The sequence below is a fragment of the Micrasema longulum genome, unplaced genomic scaffold (genome assembly GCF_059751315.1).
Source record: "Micrasema longulum isolate JH-2025_06_02 unplaced genomic scaffold, ASM5975131v1 h1tg001792l, whole genome shotgun sequence".
In the NCBI taxonomy this organism is placed as follows: domain Eukaryota; kingdom Metazoa; phylum Arthropoda; class Insecta; order Trichoptera; family Brachycentridae; genus Micrasema; species Micrasema longulum.
In genome coordinates this window covers 318310-342946 of record NW_028278966.1, presented here as the reverse complement: position 1 = coordinate 342946, position 24637 = coordinate 318310, and the positions used below count along the sequence as shown (strand labels likewise).

Below are 24637 nucleotides of genomic sequence, written 5' to 3'. Positions count from 1 at the left end.
AATACTATTTACTATAAATGTTCATTTGTAGATGTAAATGTGTAAAATATCAACCACCAAATTGTTGAAAATATTAAGAATTAAAATATGTACAATATTGTTTTACTGAAATTCGAACACGTATGCTCAACATAGGTATTTTATAGTAACAATAAATTTGCTACGTTCCCCTTATGTGGCAATTTGATTTAGGTTCTATGGTTGTACGACCATCCATCTTCCATTATACATTCATGAGTCTATTGTATAAATATCCAGCTTTTATTTCATCTCGTATATTTTACAAGCAAGTGGAAAAGGCTTTCCCGGGACGAAATGATGGACTCTAACGTGTTTACGGCAGGCTGTTGTGAAATAAAGGGTTTGTTATCATTCCATATAACTCTGCCATTAAAACACGCTTTTACGGCCATCGATGAACCGGATATTATTTTATGAAACTTGAATTCACACCACGGTAAGCTGTAAAATCTGTATTTATTTCTTATATTAACTCATTTTATTATGGCTTAATAGTTACGCAATTCATTATTGGAATTACGCTTAGCCGTGATTGACATACGCCGTCTCGTTTACGTAGTTTTTATCAATTAAGTACACGGATCCCACTTTTCACACAATATAACGTATTATCAGTGTATTATGTGACATATCTATTAGAATTTTCTTTTGTTCATATTAACAGATGCATATATTTAAATAATTGCATAGGATCTGGACTCAATTTAAAGCGTAGACCATTGCCCTTACAATGTTATAAAATATAATAATTATTTCATTCACTGTATTTTCAATTAATTTTTCACTTAAAAAACATAATTTTTCTCCATGTATTATTCCAACTTAAGGAGATTTTTTCGTATCATTGTTTCAAATTTGCATATAAAAAGCATTAAAACTATATGTTATTATTATTTCTTATGTAAAACATTTAACCTCAATATAGGTTTTTACCCAAAGAGCTTAAATGCACTGAACCTAGTGAAAATGTATGTTTTATATTAAAAGGAAATCAAGATACTCAGTAATTGTTGCAAATATTTTAGGCTTCAATTAGAATAGTGATAATTGAAATATTTTTTAATTGCTTCATATGTTAACATAAAAAATATATTATTTTAATTGGCAAATGTTACGAAAAAGCAGTAATAAGCAAAATATATCAATATATATATCGCATACACACATTCACATACACATGAATACAAACGTCACACAAATAAAATTACTAAACTTCTTTTCTTATATATTATGTGTCATTATATTTACAGTGGATTTTTGTAATTGGCTTTAGTATTGTTAAGATTTTTCTAATTATTTTGTTTATGTAATAGCTGTAAAAATCCCAAATAAAATGAAATAAATAAATAAATAAATAACTTATTATTAGCTCGGTTCAGAGCAAAAACTGCTAGCCACACGATACTTCATAAAGGTTTGTTTCCGAGTTAATAGTTCAGTGAGTACCGTAGAACTTTCCTTGAAGCTTTACCAAGGAAGTTGGTGCTTGTGTTAGTCAAGTCAGCAAGTGCACGGAAAATATTTATTTTGCTATGTTTAGTTTTCGTATTTAGACAAACTTTTTGTATTATTAAAATAAGTATTATTATAAGCTGGTAAAGTAATTACAGTTATGTAATCTTCTTCTTTTTCTTCTTCAGCCTTATTCTTTCCACTGCAGGATAAAGGCTTTTTTCCAAACGTCTCCATTCCTTCGTTTAACCCACTTTCATCGTTAATGTTGTACCGACTATCGAGGCAATGTCATCGACCCATTTTTCTGTGGCCTTCCAACACTTCTTTTATTTTATTTTATTTTATTTTATTTATTTGGATAACCAACAGCTATAATTATCTTATATATGTAAATATAACAAAACAAATAACAAAAAAGCCAATTACAGGTTTTCACAAGTAGCATCACAGTAAGTTAAAAAAGATTCTAGAGCATAAAATGAATAGTAATTAAATGTAAATATAAAAGAAAAGAAAAAATACTACGAATTATTTTGAAAGCAAACGTCGTACGTCATTAAGATTATTTGCAAGTAAATCTATGTAAAATGATTTATTTATTACATTGAAATTATTAAAAGTTCGCCATAAATATGAATTTTGCCTGTAATTAGATGAAACAAGAGGTATGTGAAGAAGAGGGTTATTTCTTAAAACTTTCGAAGGAACATTGATAGAAAGTTGGCAAAGTAGTTCAGGACAGTCAATCGAACCAGAGGCAATTTTAAGTAAATAAATTATATCCGCTATTTCACGACGTTCTTGCAGAGGCAATAGGTGATGTTTTTTGCATATTTGAATATACTGGTCGGATTTAAACTCAAGTTTCAACCGGACACATGAACTTTACGATTTTTTTTTAAATATTTTCAATGCGTGATATCTGCACATTGTACATAGGATTCCATATTTGTGATGCATATTCTAAGTTGCTTCGCACTAACTTTTGTTTGCCCATAGTCTCCATTTTTTTATTCTGTGTATCCACCTGCCATCATTTTGCCTCGCCAAGTGTCAAGCTCACTGCCATTTTAATTTCGCTACACGATTCATGTTATCCACGACTTCGGTTCGGCGCCTTATTTTTTCATTTCTTATTCTGTCTCTTAGACAGACACCGAGCATCTGTCTTTCCAAAGATCGTTGCTAACATTTTAGTTTCTGGCTACTTTTCTGTGTTACGAACATAGTTTTTAGTCCGTATGTTGTCACCGGCATTATACACGACTCATAGACTTGTCCTTTTAAGCATAGAGGGACTTGTTTATTTAAAAGTTATGTAATACATGTGCTTATTTGTTATTATAATAAACTTCTTAGATTTTCGCGACCGTTCAGATGCACAGTGAGGTTTTCTGAGTTACCATGCCGTGTGTAGTTTGCACTCTTTTCCGACGTTTCAGATCGCATTTCAAAGCCACTTATCAGGGTCAATGTTATTTGTGTAGATAAATATGTAAGGTTATGTATTTAGGATTTATAGTATGTCGCAGTCGTGACTATTTCCAAATTGTTAATTTTAAATTGTTTCTCAGTTTACGTTTTTCTGTTATTTATTTACAACTGGGTACCAGGATGGTTTAAATCGCATTCCATCATTTCTGTTTATATTGTCGGGATGTTTGTAAATCCCGATCGCTTCGTTTACCGATCGAAATTGGCCACTCTTCGATCACCTTCCTACGAGCTAATAAAAGTCGGAAAAAAGAATTAACGACACAGTATAATAAAATATTTTGTTATTTATTCGTAAATAAATACACATTCAAAAACAACTCCGAAGTCATTCCAATGTATGTAGTTATTCTGTGGTAGCCTAACTAACATTTTTTTTGTTATTTTCTACGTTTGTAAAATTTAGTTTTAACTAAAAATCAAAAACTGACTTAACTCTCAATTGTTTATTTTTTTGAACGATAATAAAAAAAACGAAAAATTGTTCAAATTTGTTATGGCATTTTCAAACTTATATCAAAAATAAGCCCGCCAATGTACAAATAATCATTATGTACAAAAAGTTAAATAAATAAATAAAAAATAATATTTTTTTTAATTTTCATGTTCTAAAATATCCTAACAGAGTGAATAAAATTCACCGATAAAAAAAACGAAATTAGTAGACTCAAATCAGTGTTCGACTTTAAAATTAAAATTGAGGACTTCGTTATAAAAACATCAAATGTCCGAAATTTTCCAACACGATATTATTGGATTTAATTGTTCTCTTTCTATGCATCCGTATAATTGTTTTTTCTAAATATTTCTAAAAAACCTAAAAATTAAAGTATCTCAAATTCACTTTTTAAAATTCTGTGTTGTTGTAAAAAACCAGCAATTGTCACGTCAATTTGTATGAATTGACAAAATATATCATTTGATTATTATTTCAATTACTATGTAGCGCCAGTATCACTCATTGTTTTAAAGTTCAAAGGTTTTTGGTTTATTCTTTTATATAGGTTTTTAGCAGTATTTAATGAATATTTTTACAAATCTTAATATGAAAAGTTCAACTACTTCACAAGTTTTTGATGGAATTATTTTTATTTTCGTAAACTATTCTTACACATTTGCGTTCAGTTTGCACTAAAACCATAAAGATCTGAATATTATCTAAAAATAGCCAATTTCAGACTTGAATTTTATTTAACATTTAAATACTTAATTTTTTTATAGAGTGTACTTAAAATTGTTAGTTTGCGACATTAATTAAAAAAATTAAAACAAGGTCGTTCATTATTTATTTTATTTTATTATAATTATTTTTTACACAAATTGCCTTTAACATATAAAATGATCATAAATATAAAAAAAAAACAATTTTACAAATATGTATAAACATATATAAATACACAGTAAAAAAATGCATATCTATAACAATAATAACAAGTTAATACACACAAGCAACTAAAAATATTAACAGAATAAATACATAAATATAAAAAAGAAAAAAAAGGAAAATATAAAAAAAAAAAAAAATTAAACAAAATAAACGCTAACTCAATAAATGAGTAAGATTAATATTTTTTTTAATGCAAAGCGAAATAGATGATTAATGAAAAATATTTTGAACCATCTTTAAAATAATTATTTTCGAAAAGTTTTGTTTTGATTTCCCTTATTTTATTATCATTTATTGGATGGGATGAATTAATCTTATATGTCTTACGCATTTTTATTCCCGTGAGATCGTTAATGGAATATTCTAGTTAATGTCACATTAAATTATGTGGTATAAAGTATCTTGTTAAATAGATCTACAAAAAAGTAAATAAGAAAGAGTAGATAGGTCTCTCTTCAATTAAATTATAAATAAAAAAGGATCATTTTTAGGCGTTGCTTCATATGCGAAATAATTTAGTTCATTGAATCTACCCTCATCAATACTTCCTAGGTGAATTCCAGTCCTAATTTACCAAAATTTTAACGAACTCAAAATCTGGTTCAAGAAGTATAAAAATTGAAAATATTTTCAGGCGTCACCTAGACGTCAAAATTATTGAGTCTGATGAACTTCACTCACGTCAATACGGGTTTCAGTTCTTTGGGATTGAAGAAATGTGGATGGAAAAATGGCACATGGAAATACAAAATGAGTAATGTCACACATGTGTAAAGTGACCAAATAAACCAGCCAGGTCATGAGCCCCATACTTGCCTAAACAACAACATTTTTTTCCCAAAAATGTCCCTCATCTCCGTTAAAATACCTTAATTACAGGGAAGAATTAAATGAAAAAAAAATATTTGTGTTATCTTAAATTGTCAAAAATGCATGAAATATAAAATTTCACTCAATTGAAACTGAAATGTGTCGAGTTAAAAACAATATTTGTATTATTTTAACCATTCATCCATTTTGGACTCAAACTATTGAATATTTTACTGCAGATAAATCCTTTTGTTTATTTGTATTATTTAGATTTTAAAATACTTTTATTTTGTTCAAAACGTACTTCTGAATCTGGCTTGCAAGTTCGAAAATTCATTATTTCTATTTCATAATAAAAATTGATGATTGTTTTTTCACAGATTCATTGAGTAGATATTTATATGATAAGAGAATCGCTATTCGATCAGGAATGTATAATAAATATAAATATAGAAATAATGTTTTCAAAAAGGCTTTATGCCTATCATGTACACATGCCTGTATTAAACTTTGATATTCCTGTTTTGTATTTTTTTTAAATTTATTATTTTAATTTTTTTGTTTTTAATTTTACTTTTTCCAAATATTATTCTGAAAAACAATTATTTCTCGTTACTTATTGTTAAGTTAGTACCTACTTATTATAATTATGCAAATAGTGTAATCATTATTTAAAAAGTGTATTTATTTTTTAAATCGTTAATAATTTTTTTTTACTTATTTGATGCGCATTTTTGTTTTTATTTTATATTATCTTGTTCACTTGCTTAACACAGGAGCATGATTTTTTTTGGAAAATTCAACATGAATTATTCTATTTTTATTTATGTTTTTATTTATGTTTTGTTTTAATGCTTAGTAAAGGTTTACTAAAAATAAATAAATAAAATATGTTTTAATGAATAAGATCTTAACCGACAAGCCATATAAATTGGTTTGGTGAGACCTGTAATAAAAAAAAGAGAAAATGTCTACTTGTATTCATTCATTTCATTATTCCCTTTCCGCACCTAATAGTGCATAGGGCATCACTTTGACACAACAATTGCAGCGTAACTTGATATTTTTTTGTTACATGAATGTAAGATGATCAGTCTTACACTTCAGGTGCCAGTCCAGGAACTATGAAATATTCTTGTGGAAAAACACCTTTTTTAAATAGATGTCAACCATGTCGAGAATCTAAAATACAGTATTTGGTATAGAATTAAGAAACAAAGCCGAGAAAATAATAATGTAAAAGCCCGGGATTTTATATCCGAAAGTCTTATTTAATTAAAGTTATTTACAAAAAAAATCCAGATACTGTCCGGAGAGCAAAATGAAAAATACAATAAAATTAATAAAAAAATACACTGCTCATGAGGTTGTTTAGGTTTATAGACATGAAGCTTTTGCAAGTTCTGTTAGGCCAGTTAAGAGGAAAGTTTAAGTAGCCATCCAGGCTAGGAAAGGAAATCAAGTTTATCACTTCGTCTACCAACGTTGTCAAAGTTTGTAAGGCTATTTTACTTTATAATGTATTTATTGAGTCCTTACTACATTTGGAGTCAACAGTTCGTCGTATAGTGATATTGATACTCAAATTTGGAATCAAAATACTCTATCACGATGAAAACAATAGGGATTGTTTCAGCTTGAATTTGAAAAAATATTAGGTAAAAAAAAATGGAGTTTGAATATGTTAAGATATGAATATGTATATGAAAAGATCCATATTTCTTTAATTCTTCCATTTGTTGATTTTACCGAAATGGTGAATGTTACAAAGTGTGTAAAGTGGCCTGTTAAACCAGCCAATGGAATGACATTAGCGCTCTAAATGCCTAAACTTCCATATTCCTTTCTTTAAGGTATTCTCCATCCTTGTTGTAATTTGTTAAACTTAATAAATTTATTATAAAAACATTTAAAATATTTAAATTTGTTGCAATGGAGAGGGATAAAAAAATGAGAAGGGAAAAAAGAATTCAAGGCAATTACCGGGCTTACGACCCGTCATTGGCTGGTTTAAGTGTTTACTTTACACACTGTGTAACATTCACCATCCTATCTATGTTTAAACATCCACATTTCCTCAACTCTTCCATATGTTGACTTTTCTGTATAAAATAAGCTAAAACCTTTATCATGCGGGTGAGATTCATGCGGCTGAACCATTTCACCCACTAGGTAATCCCTGAAAATAAAATTTCAATTTTTATGCCTTTTTTTACCAGTTGGTTAATTCAATATGAATCAATTTACATATAACTTAACTCAATTTAACGTTATTTAATTTATACATAACTCACAAGAAAGGAAATTCAGCTTGTCTGCAAATATTTTCACATACTCAAAACATTGTCACATCAAAAATAATTTAATTATTTGTTTAAGATATTTTGGTAATTTTTAAAGTCTGGTTGACCACGCAACTAAAATATGCATTTTGCAGAAAACAAACTCTTTTATTGAATGATACGTGTGTGTGAAGAGACTTAAGAGATTGAATTTATAAAAACAAAAACATATGTTGAGCAGTGGACGAGGTGTGAAGAATTCCTCGTCCTAGGATGAGGACAATTAAGAGTGTACTATATTGTCGGGGAAGGAAGGTTGCTGACGTGTGCTGGAACCTGGCTGGTAAAGCTTGCGGTCGTGAGACGCTGGTACAGCTTGTATGGAGCTGGGGGTCTAAATGGACGCTGGAATGGCTCGCTCGATTAAAGATTTGTTAAGCACTTTCCTTCGGTTGAGGTTCAATTAGTACTACAATCTTAATGTTGTTACCGGCACTAACACGTAGAATTATTGTTAAGTGCGCGAGGAAATGGGAAGGACAGGTAGGCTAATATAGATTTAGTTGCGAGTTGGCCCGAACAACTTATGTATTAATCTACTTTAATTTATTTAAGATAGCTAGATTTCTGGAGGCATTAATTTTTTTGTCAGATAGTTTTAATATGTTTGACACCTAGGTTTTTTTTCTGGATTGATGACTCCCAAAAACGATAGTCCTCTTTCAGGAAAAATATTAACATTTTGGTATTTAAAATGTAATCTAAGTGAATTTTAAAACAAAAAAGAATTTTTCATAGTGACTATAAAATTAAAACAAATAGTATGCTTTAAAATTGATTTTTTTCTTAGTTTTTTATATATAACCTAACAGGCATAGAATTAAGAATAGTCCAGAAACACGAGCATCAAACAGAAGGCGACTAAACTACTCATAAATTAGTAGTTTTACGTTTTGACTCATTAGTTTCTTAGTAGACGTGCTCAGTACGCAACTCCTGATTTGAATTCAACAATGCCGTGTTGTGTCCTTTTAAAGTGTAGAAATAATGCTCAGATCTTAAAGAAACAAGATGGGATCACATTTCATGTGCAATTAGCAAATGAATGTTTAAGTATTACTTAAAAATTATTTTATTTTTCCATTTGTCAGATTATCGAAGAAATCAAAATGAACATTTTGTTAATGTTGCCAGGGTAGTAATTTTTTTTAACCCAACTTTGCTCATCTAATGAGAGAACTAATGAAAATTGGACATCGGATTAAACAACACTGTGGTAGACATTTGAACGACATTATCTTTAAAACATCAAATATTATTTATAATGATATAAAAACATCCGTTTTATGTAAAATAAAATTGGTTTTATGTTTTCAGTTCAAAGTTCATTAATTTAATAATTATTATTAAATGACCCTTTACTTATCTACTCTGTTTTATCAAATAAATATTTCCGCGTGCACAATTAAATTTTAGAGAAATTAACAGATTGCTTTCTTACCTTATATTTGTGTTATGATTTTTTTTTCCCATCGTGCAACATTACGTGGCGACATCACGAATGCGCACGGCGAAAGTGAGGCATAGCGGGGGATTTTTCGGACACAGCCCGATACATTCAAATATGGTTCTACGCTCCTTCTCTATTATTCTTAATTCTATGCTAAAAGGTATAATAGTTGAAAACAGACTATAGTTGTGGACGTTTTCTGCTGATTTTAAATTTTTTTATAATATAAGCTTTTTTAATCTGAAGTTTTATTGTTCTTGCTATTTTCTATTGAATTTTTCTATGAAAACCATCTATACGTAAGATTTTTTAAGTGCTGTAGGTGTTTTCTGCAAATTAAGAAATGCTGTTTTTGTGATCAGTACTTTTCGATGGGTGATTTTCAGAGTTTTTTTTTATAAAAGCGGTGTGGATGTTTTAGCAGAACACAGAACTGACCTAACTTTACCCGATAACATCTCGAAATTGTAGACTGGCTGTTGTGTGTATAACTACGTTCATATTAGACTTCCAGCTAACCCATGCCAATCCATCTTCATCCCACACTGTCTGTGTTAATGGCTAAGAGGTCTATGAAAATCAGGGAGATATATCCTAGAGAGTTATAAGTTTTGAAACGAACTAACTAATTAAAAAAATTTATATAAGTATCATCAGATTGAACTCTTTCAATTAAAAAAAAGAATATCTAAACTCCGGAAATTCAAACAGGTTAAACATACATTTGTCCCACGTCTGATATCCCAATAGAAGGAAGCTAAAATGTTACTTAAAACATGGTCACATATCTTTAAATTACACACTTTAGTCCAAAAAATGAAAAATCAATAATGTAATAAGCTACCATGAAAATATACGATCCGATCAAGGTAAGTTCGGTTAAGATCGGACTGGAGATAAGGCCGTATACTTTGTAACCTACCTATCGTTATAAACGATATCAGCCTCACTTGTGTATTCAACATTGTGTAGCAAATATATCCTATTTAAGTCAGGCATGTTTGTGTGTGGAAAGTTAATAATTTGTAAATTCCTGAGCTGAAGATTGATTTTATTCAGAAGGGAAAATACTGGAATTTAATCTAACCTCAAACCTTTACGTGTTCTGCCATATGGAATAATTGATAATACAATGTTAATTCGCCCCAGTAACCGAGTTTTTTGTTTAACTATTTCATATTATTATAAGAAAGCACATTTCCTTCCTCTTTTCCTCGTCCTCAAGGAACTGCATTCGTTTTAAAATTTAAGCATATCTCGATTAATGTCATAACGTTTTTTAGTTTTAACCCTTTCGGGTCTACAAGGTGTTTTTAGGGTCCTTAATGCAGCATATTTGTAAAATAACTTTTTTGTAAATCATAATATTGATTTCTGTTTTTGCATAATCCAGCCCCATAATATTTTCCCAGTTTGTCATTTCTCACGTATGTTTTTTGCTATTTGGTTTGTTTTTTCCAGCCGTAACTACAAAAAACTGGATTTCGTGATTTATTTTTAACATGCAACTCTCCCAACTCCTCGCACTACTTTTTCGCAAAAATGTGATGTGACATTAAATAAGTATCATTCAACGCATCGCTGTCGTGCAGCATCCTCTCGCAAAAGTATTTGATGAAAAATTGTATGGATTTTTTAAACACTAACAACAATTTTAATAATTTTATAAACACTACCATAGTCATTTGTTATTTTTAAAAAGCGTTATTAAATCTAGAGTATTTTAGATGGGGTATTTCTAGTACCTCCCGGGAACAATTTTTTTTTAATGACAGGATTGTTTTTACTCTCAGGCTCGGAAAGGTTAAACAAGATTTTAAAACTGATATTCAACGTATCTTATTAAACTCTAACGATAGAACTACACAAATAAAAAAACCTGAACGTTATCAATTACAGACAAATGCTCAAACAAATTAAAAAAGTAATTACGTTTGAATGAATAAAAACGGAATGAAATATGAAAAAAAACAGAAATGTTACAAAATGTTTAAGATTTATAAATCATGGACTTAAACTGTACAACAACCCAAGGAAATAATAATAAAATATACAATAAAATGACATATTTTGCCCACATAGCAAAACACCAACTTATAATAAAAATTAATTAGTTTGCATAACACCATTAAATTGTACATTTAATTATTATCCTTAAACGTTAAAATAACATGTATGCAAAATGATCAAAATTACATATCTCCTTGATCTTTGACCGTGTTGGGAATCGAACCCTAGAACTCGTGCGTTGTAACTTTGGACAAATGTTTGTGGCTTGAATCGAAAAGGACCAGTGTTTGATTTCATGTTTTTCTTGTGAATATTTTGTAAAAGGTCAACATTTATTTAAGAAAATATAAAACTCAATATTTTATATTCACGTACATATGGTAATAGTTTTTATTAATGTTCTTTATCAAAAAAGTTAAAGTTTTTATTTTAACGCCAAAAAAAGGCTTAACCTTTTCATAGTATTAAAATTTTTGACATTGGTCCCTTTAGAACCAATCCATAAATATATTACACCTGTATATAAACAATTAATTATCAAAACATTAAACAAACTGATGATACGAGCGGATGAAAAATCGCTGAGAAACACGGAATTAGTACATGACCTCAAAATTTTATCAAAAATTAAATTACAGCACTGTGTTATGGTTCATGATAGTGTGGTGGAATCCGAGTCAAGAGTCCAAAGGTCAATCATCACTTGAATTTCATTTTCTAGAACGATTATTTATTATTAAGCTTTCCAACCCCAATTCCCACATAAATCGGCAATAGCCAACAGTTACCTGCTAATATCTTAATATCCCGTCACAGAATTTGTTCACAAAATTTTTGACGTACCCAAAATATTGTTGATGATAAATGTCATGTTTCTTAAGTACAGTGTTATGTGAAATAAAGTGGAAGTAACAATACAAATAAGAGTGACTGAGTTTCTTCAAACAGTGCAGTGTTTTTTATTCACGATATCGAAACGGGGCTCTATGGGGTGCGGGGGATGTGGCTGCATGTCCCTCGGGGGCGCGCGGCGCTCCCTATCACTGGGCGAGGACACGTCGTCATGCCGCTCCTCGGAGCTGCAGGACGGCGCGGCGCCGCCCTTCCTGGCGCGCAAGGGGGCCCCCGAGGGCGGCGGCCTGCTGGGCCTCTTCAGCCCGAGGAACCTGCTAAAGTACTGGCGCAAGGATAGCCTCAGCATGACCAAGGTTGAAAGAAGTAAGTCACAATTTACATAAATTTTGATTATTATTAGGAATTGCTACTTCTTTGCTTTACTTACGCGACAGGGAATATTTTTTTTCATAAGTGAATATGGAAGTCTAGGTATTTACAGGGCTTAGGACCTGTGATTGGTGGGTTTAAAGTGGCCACTTTTTACACTGTCTAACATTCACCATTCTGTCTATGTACATTGCACATCCACACCACCTCACCTGTTCCATCTGTTGACTTTTGTAAATAGTCATAAACCATGTAAAAACCTAGACTTCTATATTTCCTTTTCAAAATTGTTTTCCTTCTCTGTTGCAATAATTTAGATTTAATAGTTTCCTAGAGAGTGAAGTCCAGCCTGTCTACAAACATTTAGACCTACTAAAAACAACGTTAAAACTTTTATATTGTCAACGCGTATTCCTACTATATAAAAGGTGTTGGGTTCGATTCACGACATGGTTGACGTAACATATTTATAAGAACAGTTTTTTTTATCACCATCATTATTTTTTTCCAGCAACAATTGTGCATGGGGTACTGTATTGGTTCACTAAACGCAGCGCGTCTTGATATTTTTTTGTCTCACGTTACAAATACCAGTCCTAGGAGTATGGGAGACTATGAAATATTTTATCGAGAAAAAAACTTTTTAAACCAATATTCCATGTCAACCATGACGGGCATTGAACCGGAGACCACTTGCGTGGTAAGCAAACGCGCTGATCACGTGACCAAAAGCGATATTTTTTCTTTGGAATATTTCATGGTCCCAGAACTAAGAATGCTGATGGGGATTACTTGATGTGCAGGTGAAAAGACTCTAAACATGGCGAAGGTTGAAAGAATTGTCCACAGTTTAGTGCTGAGTATCTAAACCTACCATGCAAGAGGTCTTATGTTCGATTTCCGAGACAATATGATGTGTTTATTTACACTACAATATTTTATAGCTACTGCACCTCAGTGTAACACCCGTGTTTGTTTTCGAATTACAGTGTTTTTATGGTTTGATGGCAAGATTTCATTTCATTTTATTTTATTTTTACCTGTTGTAAAATACTTATTTTGTATAATTTATAAATAAAAAAAAGTACATGGCCAGTATTATGTTACATATCTAGACCAAAAATTATGAAAAATTAAGGTTAAAAATAAATATTTTGTGTAGACTTTGTCGACAATCAAACCCGGTAACGAAAGCATAGTTGCCGAAGGTGACCACAAGCATATTCTATTATCCAAACTTTCCCTAATGCTAGTCATCAAGTCAAAAACACTCGTCCCGGGTCCTGATTCCGTTTTGTTTTTTGGAATGGGAATCAGTGCAATACAAGCTCTTGACGTCAATGCGACTTGCGAATATCTATTTTGATAGGTCTCCGTGAATTAGTTCTCTCCCTACAAGCTCAGGTCTTAAAAGAGCCGGAGGGCGAGAGTTCTTATTTTGCTAAATCTACCCCTCCAAGCTCAGATCAGTAAAGTATCGGGCTGTTAGATAAGACACGAGCTTTTTAGGATCCTCAAATTTAACTACTAGTCTCCAAAGGATGCGGCTTCTTTTATGATATAAAGCATCACCGTCACAAATAATGTGTATAGGTATTTCGTCATCTGCACTGCAAAACTTACATCTTGAAGTTTCAGAAAGGTTCATTCTAGCAAGGTGTTTATTCAATGTGTAGTGCTATGTGAGGGCTCTAGTGATTACCTTCATTTGATTTCGTCTGAGCTTTAGTAGTTCGAAAAGAAAACTTTTGCATGTACCCTTTCATAAGTTCCTTCGCTTGGTGCTGATCAAGAATGATAATTCTATTTAACAAACAGAAATTTATTTTTCATCCTCATAAACACGGAAAAAACTAAGCATTCATAAATTTTAATGGGCCTTTTTTAGTTTAGTTTTCATCAAAATAAGTGCATAAAAATATTTACTTAAGTAAAATGCGTTAACAATTTTTTTCTTGTAAAACACAAGCAAGGAAAATAAATTTTGTAAAAAGAACATGGAAATTTCAAGGCGTTGGTATTTCGAGAAGCCAGCATGTTTGCTAAAGTTTTATAACGGGATTTTTGTGACAGTCCCATTACTTTTCTGTTGTTCTTCTGATTCTTCTTAACATTTTTGACTTCTTTTGCTCAGAAGACTTCATTTGTCATCGGAAAAAAGGACAGTTCATCGATGTTTTAAAAAAATATATAGATTATCATTGTAAAAACTAAATCAAATCAACTAAATCAACTAAATTATAACAATATATTTACCGAGGCTGATATTTTTTGTGACAATGTATGTAAATTTAGGTCAAAAATTATTGAAATTTTGAGAGAAGCAGACATTTAACATTATTATATAAATATTTTTTTCATTTAGTTACTTTTACATTTATTATATTGAACATAATTTAAATTATTGTATTAAGTGTAAACAATTTTTTTGGTGTGTGCATGAGTTTCTTACTCTAATATACAAAGAAATTGGCAATATATGTGTACATACTGTTTGTTTACCTAATCAAATAAATAAATAAATCAAATAAAATCAAAGAAAAAACTTTAGAAGCGTAAATGTTTTATTCATTGTTCGCCAGAGCTGCATTCGACGAGAATGCATGCACAAAAAAATTTAAAGAATGTTTTTTTTCAGTGTATAAAAAAAGTTTGTTTTTGAATGTAAACAAAAAACATTCACTTTTTATGAATCCCAATCAGATTTTTATTATAAATTCCTTATACCTAAGTTCTACCCATGTATTTCTGACAACTTGATTTTTGGTAAAACTAAAAGAATATTAACTGACATATTTTTGAAAATCACATTCCTAAAAAAATGCACCCCTGTTGGTGAGAGGAGTAAAGTTTGACATTTGCAAACAGAATTCTAAATTTGAAAATGAATTATTTTATGTTTTGTAATTCAAACATCAACAAGTACTTAAGTACCTACTTCACTTAATGGTAAATGTTTTTCTGACTAGCTGGAGGTTAAAGAACGACTAAATACGCGTTAGCCGTGAATAAATGTTTGGGCATGAGCTAAGTGTCGTCATTTTAAAGGGCTCAGGGTGCGCTTATGTGTACTAATAGGTTAATGATTTAATTTAAGAAAACCGAATCTGTTTCTTCGGTTACGTAAAAAAGCATTATGAAGCAATCTTTGAAAGAAAACTTAATCATGTTATATCTTGAGAGGAAACGAATCTCTGACTTTTCTTCGTAAAAACGTATTTTTACCTTGGATTGTGGCGTTGTAAATATTTACCATCGGCGTGTCTTAATAGTTTTGCATTATTGATGAATAGTTTATTATAAGAACTAAACCATCCAAAAACCCATAAAAACGTTCGGTTTTATCTGCTGTCTATGGGCACACGGTACACAAATATAATAACTATTATTATAACGATAACGATACAGAGAACTTCATTTTAATAATCTGTTTTAAAAAAATAACAAAATCGGTTCAGTTTTGAGGAGCGGATTTGAAATGCGGTTAGGCATAAAAGGTACAAAATGCAGTTATCTTTTTCGCATAGCATCGGGGAGGCAGCTTTAAGACAGGGGCAGTAAAACAATGTTGAACTACCTATTAATCAAAATTCCCTGTCACTGCGTATCCTTACAACTCATGTAATCCAAAACACAAAACTAATAATTTACATGTTTATAATATCTCATTTGAACTAAATACTCGTACAATGATTGATATCAAACTTTCGATTGTGTTTATTTTATATATATGTGCGAGTATGTACTCAAATCTAGCAATCGCAAAATATTGCCGGGTTTAACTAGTAAATAATAAAAATAAATAAATCCAAAAACAGAGGAGTTAAAAAATTTGATCGAAGTAAAAAAAAGTCAAAGATTATCAAAAGCAATAGTAAAATTGTGTGTTCAACAAGTTTTTAAGGTCATCCATAGAATTATTATTCTGCTATTTGCAAAATATTATGATTAGATTTTATTTTTAAAGACGCTACATATTTTATATCAACTCTTACTGAAATAGCCCTTAACAAAATAAATAGATAAAACTGATACACAGCTCGGGTGTTAATATTTTATATTACTTTGGTTCCCAAGATACAAAATAATAAACAGATTTCCACTTTACATTATGATAAGCTACACCTAAAAATTGCGTGGTATAAAAATAAAGCTCATACTCCATAGAAATGTGAAAACTTACCGCGTTTTCTAGATAACAATGATAAGTCTTGTATCTACTGCAAATCAAACATAATCAATCACGCCATGAAAAGGCTTTGTCTTTGCACAGAGAAAGGTTATTAAGCTTCTAAAAGCTTACACAGTATAGTACGTTGTTAAGTTCACGTCACATGAACAATGTTTATGGTATTCATAATGCATTATAGACTATTAAATTGTCCGAGAAATCTCTAGCGCTCCGCTGAACTTTGTTTCGCTTGGAAATTTTATAGAAATCATTGTAGTTTTACGAGGCTATTTGATACTCCGGTGCTTATAATCGCTTTATTGTGAGCTTTTAATATTTCCACGAAATTTTAGTTCAACTTTTAAGCTGTTCAAAGAAACGCTTACAGTTTATAATGCAGGACATTTTATTATTATTGTATTGTAGAGGTTATAAAGTAGGGAACCTTTTTTTTTTTTTTTTTACAATAAACATAAGAGGTAAAACAGAGTATATAAAAAAAAGGATAATGACAAAGCAATGAAAAACATATAAACAGTAAAAATGGTAAACAAAAAATCCCACAAAGCCTGTTCGTGGGAATACGAGAAATGTTTATGATTTTTTGCTCCTACAATAAATAGACAGGTATAATAGTTTCTGTAATATAAGAAAGAGAATATAAAAAAAATGTAAAAGATTATAAGGTACTTTTTTATTTTATAGTAATTAAAAAAGGAAATAGAAAATATAAAAAAACATGAAAACAAAATATTTCATTGGAAAAAATAGTAAATATCTTTAGTTTGAATCCAGGATAGTGCGTGTTTTTTAAGAGAAGAAAAATTTTGAAAGTTTATGATCATTAAAATATTATCAGTAAAAAAATAATTAATTTTTTTTGGGCCTATAAAATATGCGTCTCTCTGTGATGGCCTCGTTTTACAATGTGGTATTTCTAACACACGATTTTTTCTTTGGCTTGATCTATTTGAATTACTTGAAAATACATTTTGGTTCTTTAGTATATATTTTAAACATTGAAAACAATATACATATTTGTCTAATGTCTAAAAGTTTAGCTTCTTGGAACAATTGGAAAGAGGCAAAAGTGCGATTTTTGTGAAGCATTATTTTTAAGATAAATTTGAATTTTAGTTTTTAATTAACATTAAAGTATTCACCTCTACGTGCTCTCAACATTTAAATTTATTTTGTCATTTACATTTAGTGTTGAATTGAAGTAAATCAAATTGATTCGTATAAAAACAATTTTTACAATATCTTTTTGCACAAGTCAATGTACGTAAAAAATATCAAATTTTAAATTGACGACATCGACACAAAAAAAAAGAATTTCGAATGAAAAATAAATAAGTGGTAATGAATTCCAACCCCACATCAAAAAGAAAATAAAAGGTAGTGCGACGAAGTACATTTAATGGAAAAATACAATCACTTTAGTATTTACGTGATATACACAGTATTTCACGTGTTAGACGATAAAGAACCTATAAGACTTTCATATTAATGTGTGAGATAAAGTGTACCATATATTGCCTCTCAAAATACAACATTTCATTAGAGCCATTTTATTTTCTCTCGAATTACGCTTTAGTTTAATAAAAAGGTATTTAGTACTTTACTTCGCCAATATTGTGCAAATGTAGCATTAAATGTTTTTTTTATTTATTTCCATTAAACATCTTTTTAGTTCGTTATTAACTCTTAAAAGACTGTGGCAAGTAATACCTTTGCGCGTGGTGATGTAACATCGTGTTACCACAGGCAAAAAATGGAATATTCTAAAGCTCAGACATAAAAAAAAATAACATTGAGACATACATTTTAATAATTCATTTTCCATATTTTATAAAAATAAACAAATAATTTAGCCCTGTTATAGCAACAACAAAAAAAACATGAATTTGCCGCCCATAGTTCACGCGTGCGTCCCCCATCACTGTCAACAACCGACTGATTTCGTTTCACACAACATACGGCAGCTACAGAACAATGTCTCTGTCTTCTTTGTTATGTGTTCTATATTCGTGCTCTCTCTAATACAGATGTAATACTATTTGCGGGTTTCATTCTTCGGGTAGCAAGGTTGAATATTTTTTTGTATTAAAATTCAGCATAGTAATACAAATTTTACTTTTCAAATACCTACGGTGTGAAAATGTCCATTTGAAGAATATAAAAAATACAACTTTATCATTAAAAAATAAGATAGATATATCAAGTCTTGTATTGTATGTCGACCAGTGTCACATCACAGCCACACAAGAATTAAGAAAAACAATTAATTACAAGTATGGTATTATACATTACATTACATTACTTTTTTTTTTGCACCACAACAGGCCAGGAGGCCTAATTACAGTGGTGAATTACATCACAAAGCACCCAGGCTTGAGAAAAATCACATTTTAATTTTTTGTGTTCTCACCGGGAATCGAACCCGGAACCTTCCGTGCGTGAGTCAAGCGTCTTGACCACTACACCACGGAGGCCGCCATACATAGTTATACCTCTATAAAATGTGCATTTTGTCATGATCGTAAACAAATACAATCCATTACGACAAATTAATATCACAATTAATATTATTACAATAAAATTTGACAGAATAGCAAAATATTTTACAAATATATACACATAATAAGTACCTATTAATTTTTTTTTTCATGACAAAATGCATATTTTATGCAGGTTTAACTATGTATAATACAATACTTGTAATAAATTGCTTTTCTTAACTCTTGTGTGGCTATATATATATATTTATATATATATATATTTAGTTAGAATATATTGCTTTCAATGTTTAAAATATATATTTAAGAACCAAAATTTATTTACAAGTAATTCAAATAGATCAAGTCAAAGAAAGAGTCGTGTGTTAGAAATACCACATTGTAAAACGAGGCTCACACAGAGACATGCATATTTAATAGGCCCAAAATTTTTTAATTCTTTTTTTACTGATATCATTTCATTGATTCCAAATTGTTCTTCTTTTAAAAAACATTCACTATCCTAGCTTCAAACTAAAGATATGAACTTTTTTTTTCTACGATTTATTTTTTTACCCTTTAATAATAAGGAATATTTTTGTGTTTTTTTTTTAATATTTTTTATTTCCTTTTTTAATTATTATAAAAAAAATACCATATTATCTTTTACAGAATATTTTATTTTTTCTTATGTTTTACAAAAATATTATAACTGTCCATTATTTATTGTAGGAGCAAAAATTCATTAACCTTTTTTTTGTTTGCCCACGAAGAGGTCATAGCATGGATTTTTTTGTTTACTATTTTTCCATCAATATGAATTTCATTGATATATTCTTACGCTTTATTTTTTTAATACTCTGTTCTATTATTATGTTTATTGTAAAAAAAAAAATTTAAAAAAAAAATTTAAAAAAAATAAAAATGCATGTGTACCTAAACATTTTCCTAAATGCAAGACAGGCCTAACAGAGGGCGCTGTCAACATTTTATAAAACAAGAACACAAAAAAGAGCGCTCTCTTTTCCACGCAGACAGCCTTTTAATTATGAATTATTCTTACTATTATAAAATTAGTGTAAAATATTTTTTTTGTTGGTAATATTAATCTCGTTGTGTTTAATAATCATCTACATGATTCTAAATAATTGTAATTAACTTTTATCAAATTGAATAATGTTCCAAAAGAGAACATCAATTATATAAAAAATAAATGTTACCGAAAAGCGATACTGTGAGATATGGAAACTTTCCTTTAATGAGCTTTAAAAAACACAAACTAAAAACAAAGTTTTTTCACACATTCCATTTTCTCTTTTAAATTACGTCACTAAAATTTTATTAAGAAATTAATTCCTGGGCGTTGTTACATCTAAAATTATGCTCTATCTAACTTTTAAAAAAAGACAATTCAGTGAAAGCTTTTGCGAAGAAAGCTTCTTCGGCTCGTCGTTGGTTTATTGAAAGCTTATAAGATTATGTACTGCACTTTGAATTTTACGTTGTGGTAAATGAAGTATCGTTCGTAAAGTGGGATAACGTAGAGAAAGGTAAAGTGATTTTAAGGCTGGCTGTAGAAGAATTGCTAAGTCAATATGTTTTAAAGCTTTTAAAACCGAAACAACATTTAGAGATAATGGAAAAAAAAGGAATTTGATATAAAATTTTTCGGATTAACATTTTATGGCAGCAGTAAGTGCCTCATTAATTTTTGAACCGAACACGATTCAACTAAAATATCGTCGCTGTTGAAACAAAGGTCACCAACCCAAAAAACGTCAAAAATAGCGATTCGAAAGTTAAGAGACCAAGAAAATATCAGATTTTTGTGTCTTAGAGGTTTTATGTACACAGCATAATTCATTTATGTTATTTCAATAAATTCCTTTGGTAAGTGGTTAAAATTTAGTTAAGTGACCATTACCATTCAAATTTATAAAAAATATTAATGGCATTTAATTTTACAGTTAATTGAATATATTGTTTCGAGTTTTCGTATTAATATTTATTACCTTAGCTTGATAAGAAAGATGTTATCTTGACACCGCAAGCTTTAAGAGTTAGTGAAAGGAAGGAAATTTTATGTAAAATTATTATTCCATTATTATTATTAATCGGCCTCGTGGTGTTATGGTCACCGCGTTTGCCTGCCATGCAAAAGGTCTCAGATTCTATCCCCGACATGGTTGATATGAAATATCTATTTCTAAGGGTGTTTTTACATTAGATTATTTCATTGTCCCTGGGCTAGTACCTGAAGCGTAAGACTGATCATCTTACATTCACGTAACAAAAAATGATCGAGGTACGCTCCAATTGATGATCCGATGCAGTGTCCTATGCACCATCAGGTGCGGAACGAGAATGATGATGAAATGACTAAAAATTTTTTTTTGTATTAGGAAATATATTATTATTTCACATGTTTTTTTTTTGTTTCAATAATTAATAATATAAATTTGTTATCGAAATAAAAGAAGAGTGATTTTTAAATCCACAAATTAGGAATACCCAGTGACCGGTTCCGTCGTTTTCGGGACATCTTCGAGACTGGTATTTTTATAAAGAAATTCAATGTATTTATCCAAAACAAAGGTAAGCATAGATAATTCAAAATTATATGAGGGTTTATTAAATTAAATTATTTTTGTCTTAAGGATCATTAACAAAGTGTTTCAGGTTAACTAATGAGTTGATATAATGATATTTCTAATTAGTTTGAGTATTGTAGATATATTATTTTTAATCGTCCCGTTTTTTGTGAGTTTAGTATCTATCGATTATGGTTTCTAAAAAACAAAGAGTAAAAAGTCATGAGTAAAATTATTACAATGAGTATAGTAATGGGGAACACACGTGTGTTAGCTGTTCATTAAATAATTCTACGTCGAGTTTATTTTTTGGGCTGACTGACTGGCGTTGCGTCCTATGGTCTCTTTATAGACGACATTCCTTTGTAGTCATTTCTTCATAGTAGGGATGATGTAAATGTACTGTAGAACGATGCCCTTCGATTTTATGTGCAATACTCACAGAGTTGCATTATACGTATGTATTGGATTCGATAGAAAATGATGACATTATTATTAGCCTACTTCAGGTGAACTAATTTAACACGTGTGTGTCATCGATTATGGACTATGGACCCTACAAATCTATTAATTTTGAGATTTTCCTGTTTTTCAAGGCTTCTAGGTGCAATATAAATTATTTTAACATTGTTTTTCAAATCAAAAGAATCTTTATGTTCTATTTAATGATTGCCGAAAATTGAATTTTCTTTATTGTTAGAAAATGAATTTTTATGCGTGTTTAAAATAATCTATCCGTTTGGCCTTCGTAGCAGGTGTTTTTACAGTCATTACAATTAAAAAAGTAAGTTCCTGAACTGTAAAATTGATCTTTTTCACCTTTATTATTAACTAACAAATAAGGTGGGGAATAACTATTATTAAAGGCTACCGTGCATATATTTTTATTTATAATATGTCCAATTTTAGCATTAATTATTTTGTATAATTTTGAATTCTCTATCCTTACCCCTGTTTTGTGTAAATACATTTAATTTCTTAACAACGATACCAGTCTCGAAGATGTCGCGAAAGCGATGAAACTGGTCACTGGATATTCCAAAGTCGTGGATTATTACTCAAAGTATCACTCGTCTTTTAATTCTATAATAAATTACAATGAACTTCCATCAAGAATTTTCACTTACAAACTTAAATGTTTTAATAGTATAAAGCCTCCTAGTAAAAACAGATTTACGCAACTTTTTTCTAACTTAGTTATCTCGGTGATGTTTTTCTCTTACAGAAAAGAATTTTACGCTTTGAATGGCATATTTAACTCAAAATTGACATTTTGAGGGTTAGTGACTTTTGCCCAAGCGGCGAAGATGGATGGTTTGATTAAAATGGGGATTTATTAATTTATCTCATCACACAAAACCAAAACCAACCCATTCATTGCAGGGGTTGGCAGGCATAATTATGACTAAGTGTCAACTATTTAGCAATCTCGAAATCGTACTTCGTTTTTGATTGAGGTACGCTCGATCGTATAATTTTCAAGAATATTCCTAAATGAAAATGATCCATCCAGTTGGTTTAAATTTTTATCTTTAAAATGTCATTGAAAAATAGTGGGTAGTTTTAGAGAAAAGGAAATAATCACTTGTTTTATAACATTTTTAAAGTAATAATAGTCTATAAAATACTGTCCAGTAAAAAAAAAATTTTTTGCTAATTATTAGTAGCATAAAAAATACTTTTTAATTTGTAATTTCGAATTCCCGCAAAAAAGGTCGTTTCATTGGCCGCGCCCCGTTACGATTCATGTATATTTGTTCCTGGCCATTAAACTTTGTGTAGAACAATAACAACCGAGGCCAAACACGTTGCATGTTTCTAGCAACTTATTTTTTAAAATTTCTTTCATACATTTATTTATGTATGAAAACATTTCTGTACAATGTTCATATTGATTTTAAAAATACTATTAATTATTCGAAATCCATAAACAAACAAAACTTTAGTTCATCATCATATTAGCTTGTACGTGCGAAATAGTGCAATGGACACTACTTGTACTTTAATCCGAGTGTGTAATGAACATATTAAGTTCTCCAAAACGAAGGCCATTTTCGGAAGGAGCGTACATGTACAAGTCTGGATTTTGTCTAAGGGAAAAGGCCATTGCAGAAAACTGCTGCGAGAGCATAGATTTATAAAATATTATGTGTGTTGTCCAGATGCCCTTTGAAGTATATGTAGGTTTAGTAATAATATATATATTTTTTCTATTGTTTAATTATGTACAAGCTTCCACTTTCCATTATGTTGTATCCCATTTCAACACAGTATCCTTGGCTTTGTAGAGTTTGAGAAAGGTATTTATTGTATTTTTTTGCAATATGCATGTACATATTTGTATGAATTGATAAATACATAAAAATAAATAAATGTACAAGCTGCATTTGTAATATACACGAAATTAATTTAACAAGACTTATAAAAAAATAAAGGACATGTTAAACCCTGCAATCAAATATTTAAAATTTGTAAAACTGGTGCGACAAAAATATTATTCATCTCAACGTTGAAAAATTCAAAATTTCTAAGTTCTGTAATACGGAAATCGCATCGTTTTCAGATATTAAATAAATTCTCTACTCTAAGAAAAAGTCACAGAAGTGTAAGCTTAGGTGTTCTTTTTGATGAAAAACTGAGTATTATTTAACACTTTGAGTACCGGCCCAAAACACATAGAATTTTCTCTGCCTGGCACATTTTTGTGAAATTTCATGCTTTGTGAAAGGTTTCTTAAAAGTATCATAATTATGAAAAGACTGTTTAATCAATTGAAACTTCCTATATTTATTTGAAACAATTAAATACGTCATTTTTGTATGATAATATTGCCAACATTGGCCTTTATGGAGAGCCACATTGCGCATTGCAATGTTCGCACATGTACAGGGCCTCACTCCTTTTTTTGTGCTTTGTATCCCGGAGCCGTGTAAACACGTGATTATAATAACCATGCATTGTGTCCCTGTTCCGTGTTTACACGTGGTTTACACGAAAAAGTACTTTAAAAAGTCACTAGATGTCAATAAAATGCACTTTTTGAGACAGCTGGTAAACCACGTAAAAACACGGGACCGGGACATACCGCGTGGTTATATGATCACGTGTTTACGCGGCTCCGGGATACAAAAAGCTTATATCATATTAAAAAAATAACAAATAAAAGTATTTAATTAGAGTGACG

General features: G+C 30.1%; 1 protein-coding gene across 2 annotated transcripts in view; it reads left to right on the top strand.

The window, feature by feature from the left end:
* Window positions 1-24637, top strand: part of rdgC (retinal degeneration C) — a 401333-nt gene that overhangs the window by 143452 nt on the left and 233244 nt on the right. Inside the window, exon 2 of one of the 2 annotated variants that reach the window (XM_088237799.1) lies at window positions 11786-12187. In XM_088237799.1, the coding sequence (XP_088093925.1) occupies window positions 11956-12187 (232 nt within the window). In that variant the 5' untranslated portion in view covers window positions 11786-11955. Of the gene's footprint in view, window positions 1-11785; window positions 12188-24637 lie in introns of those variants that run through there. The other variant, XM_088237800.1, reaches the window with a different exon arrangement.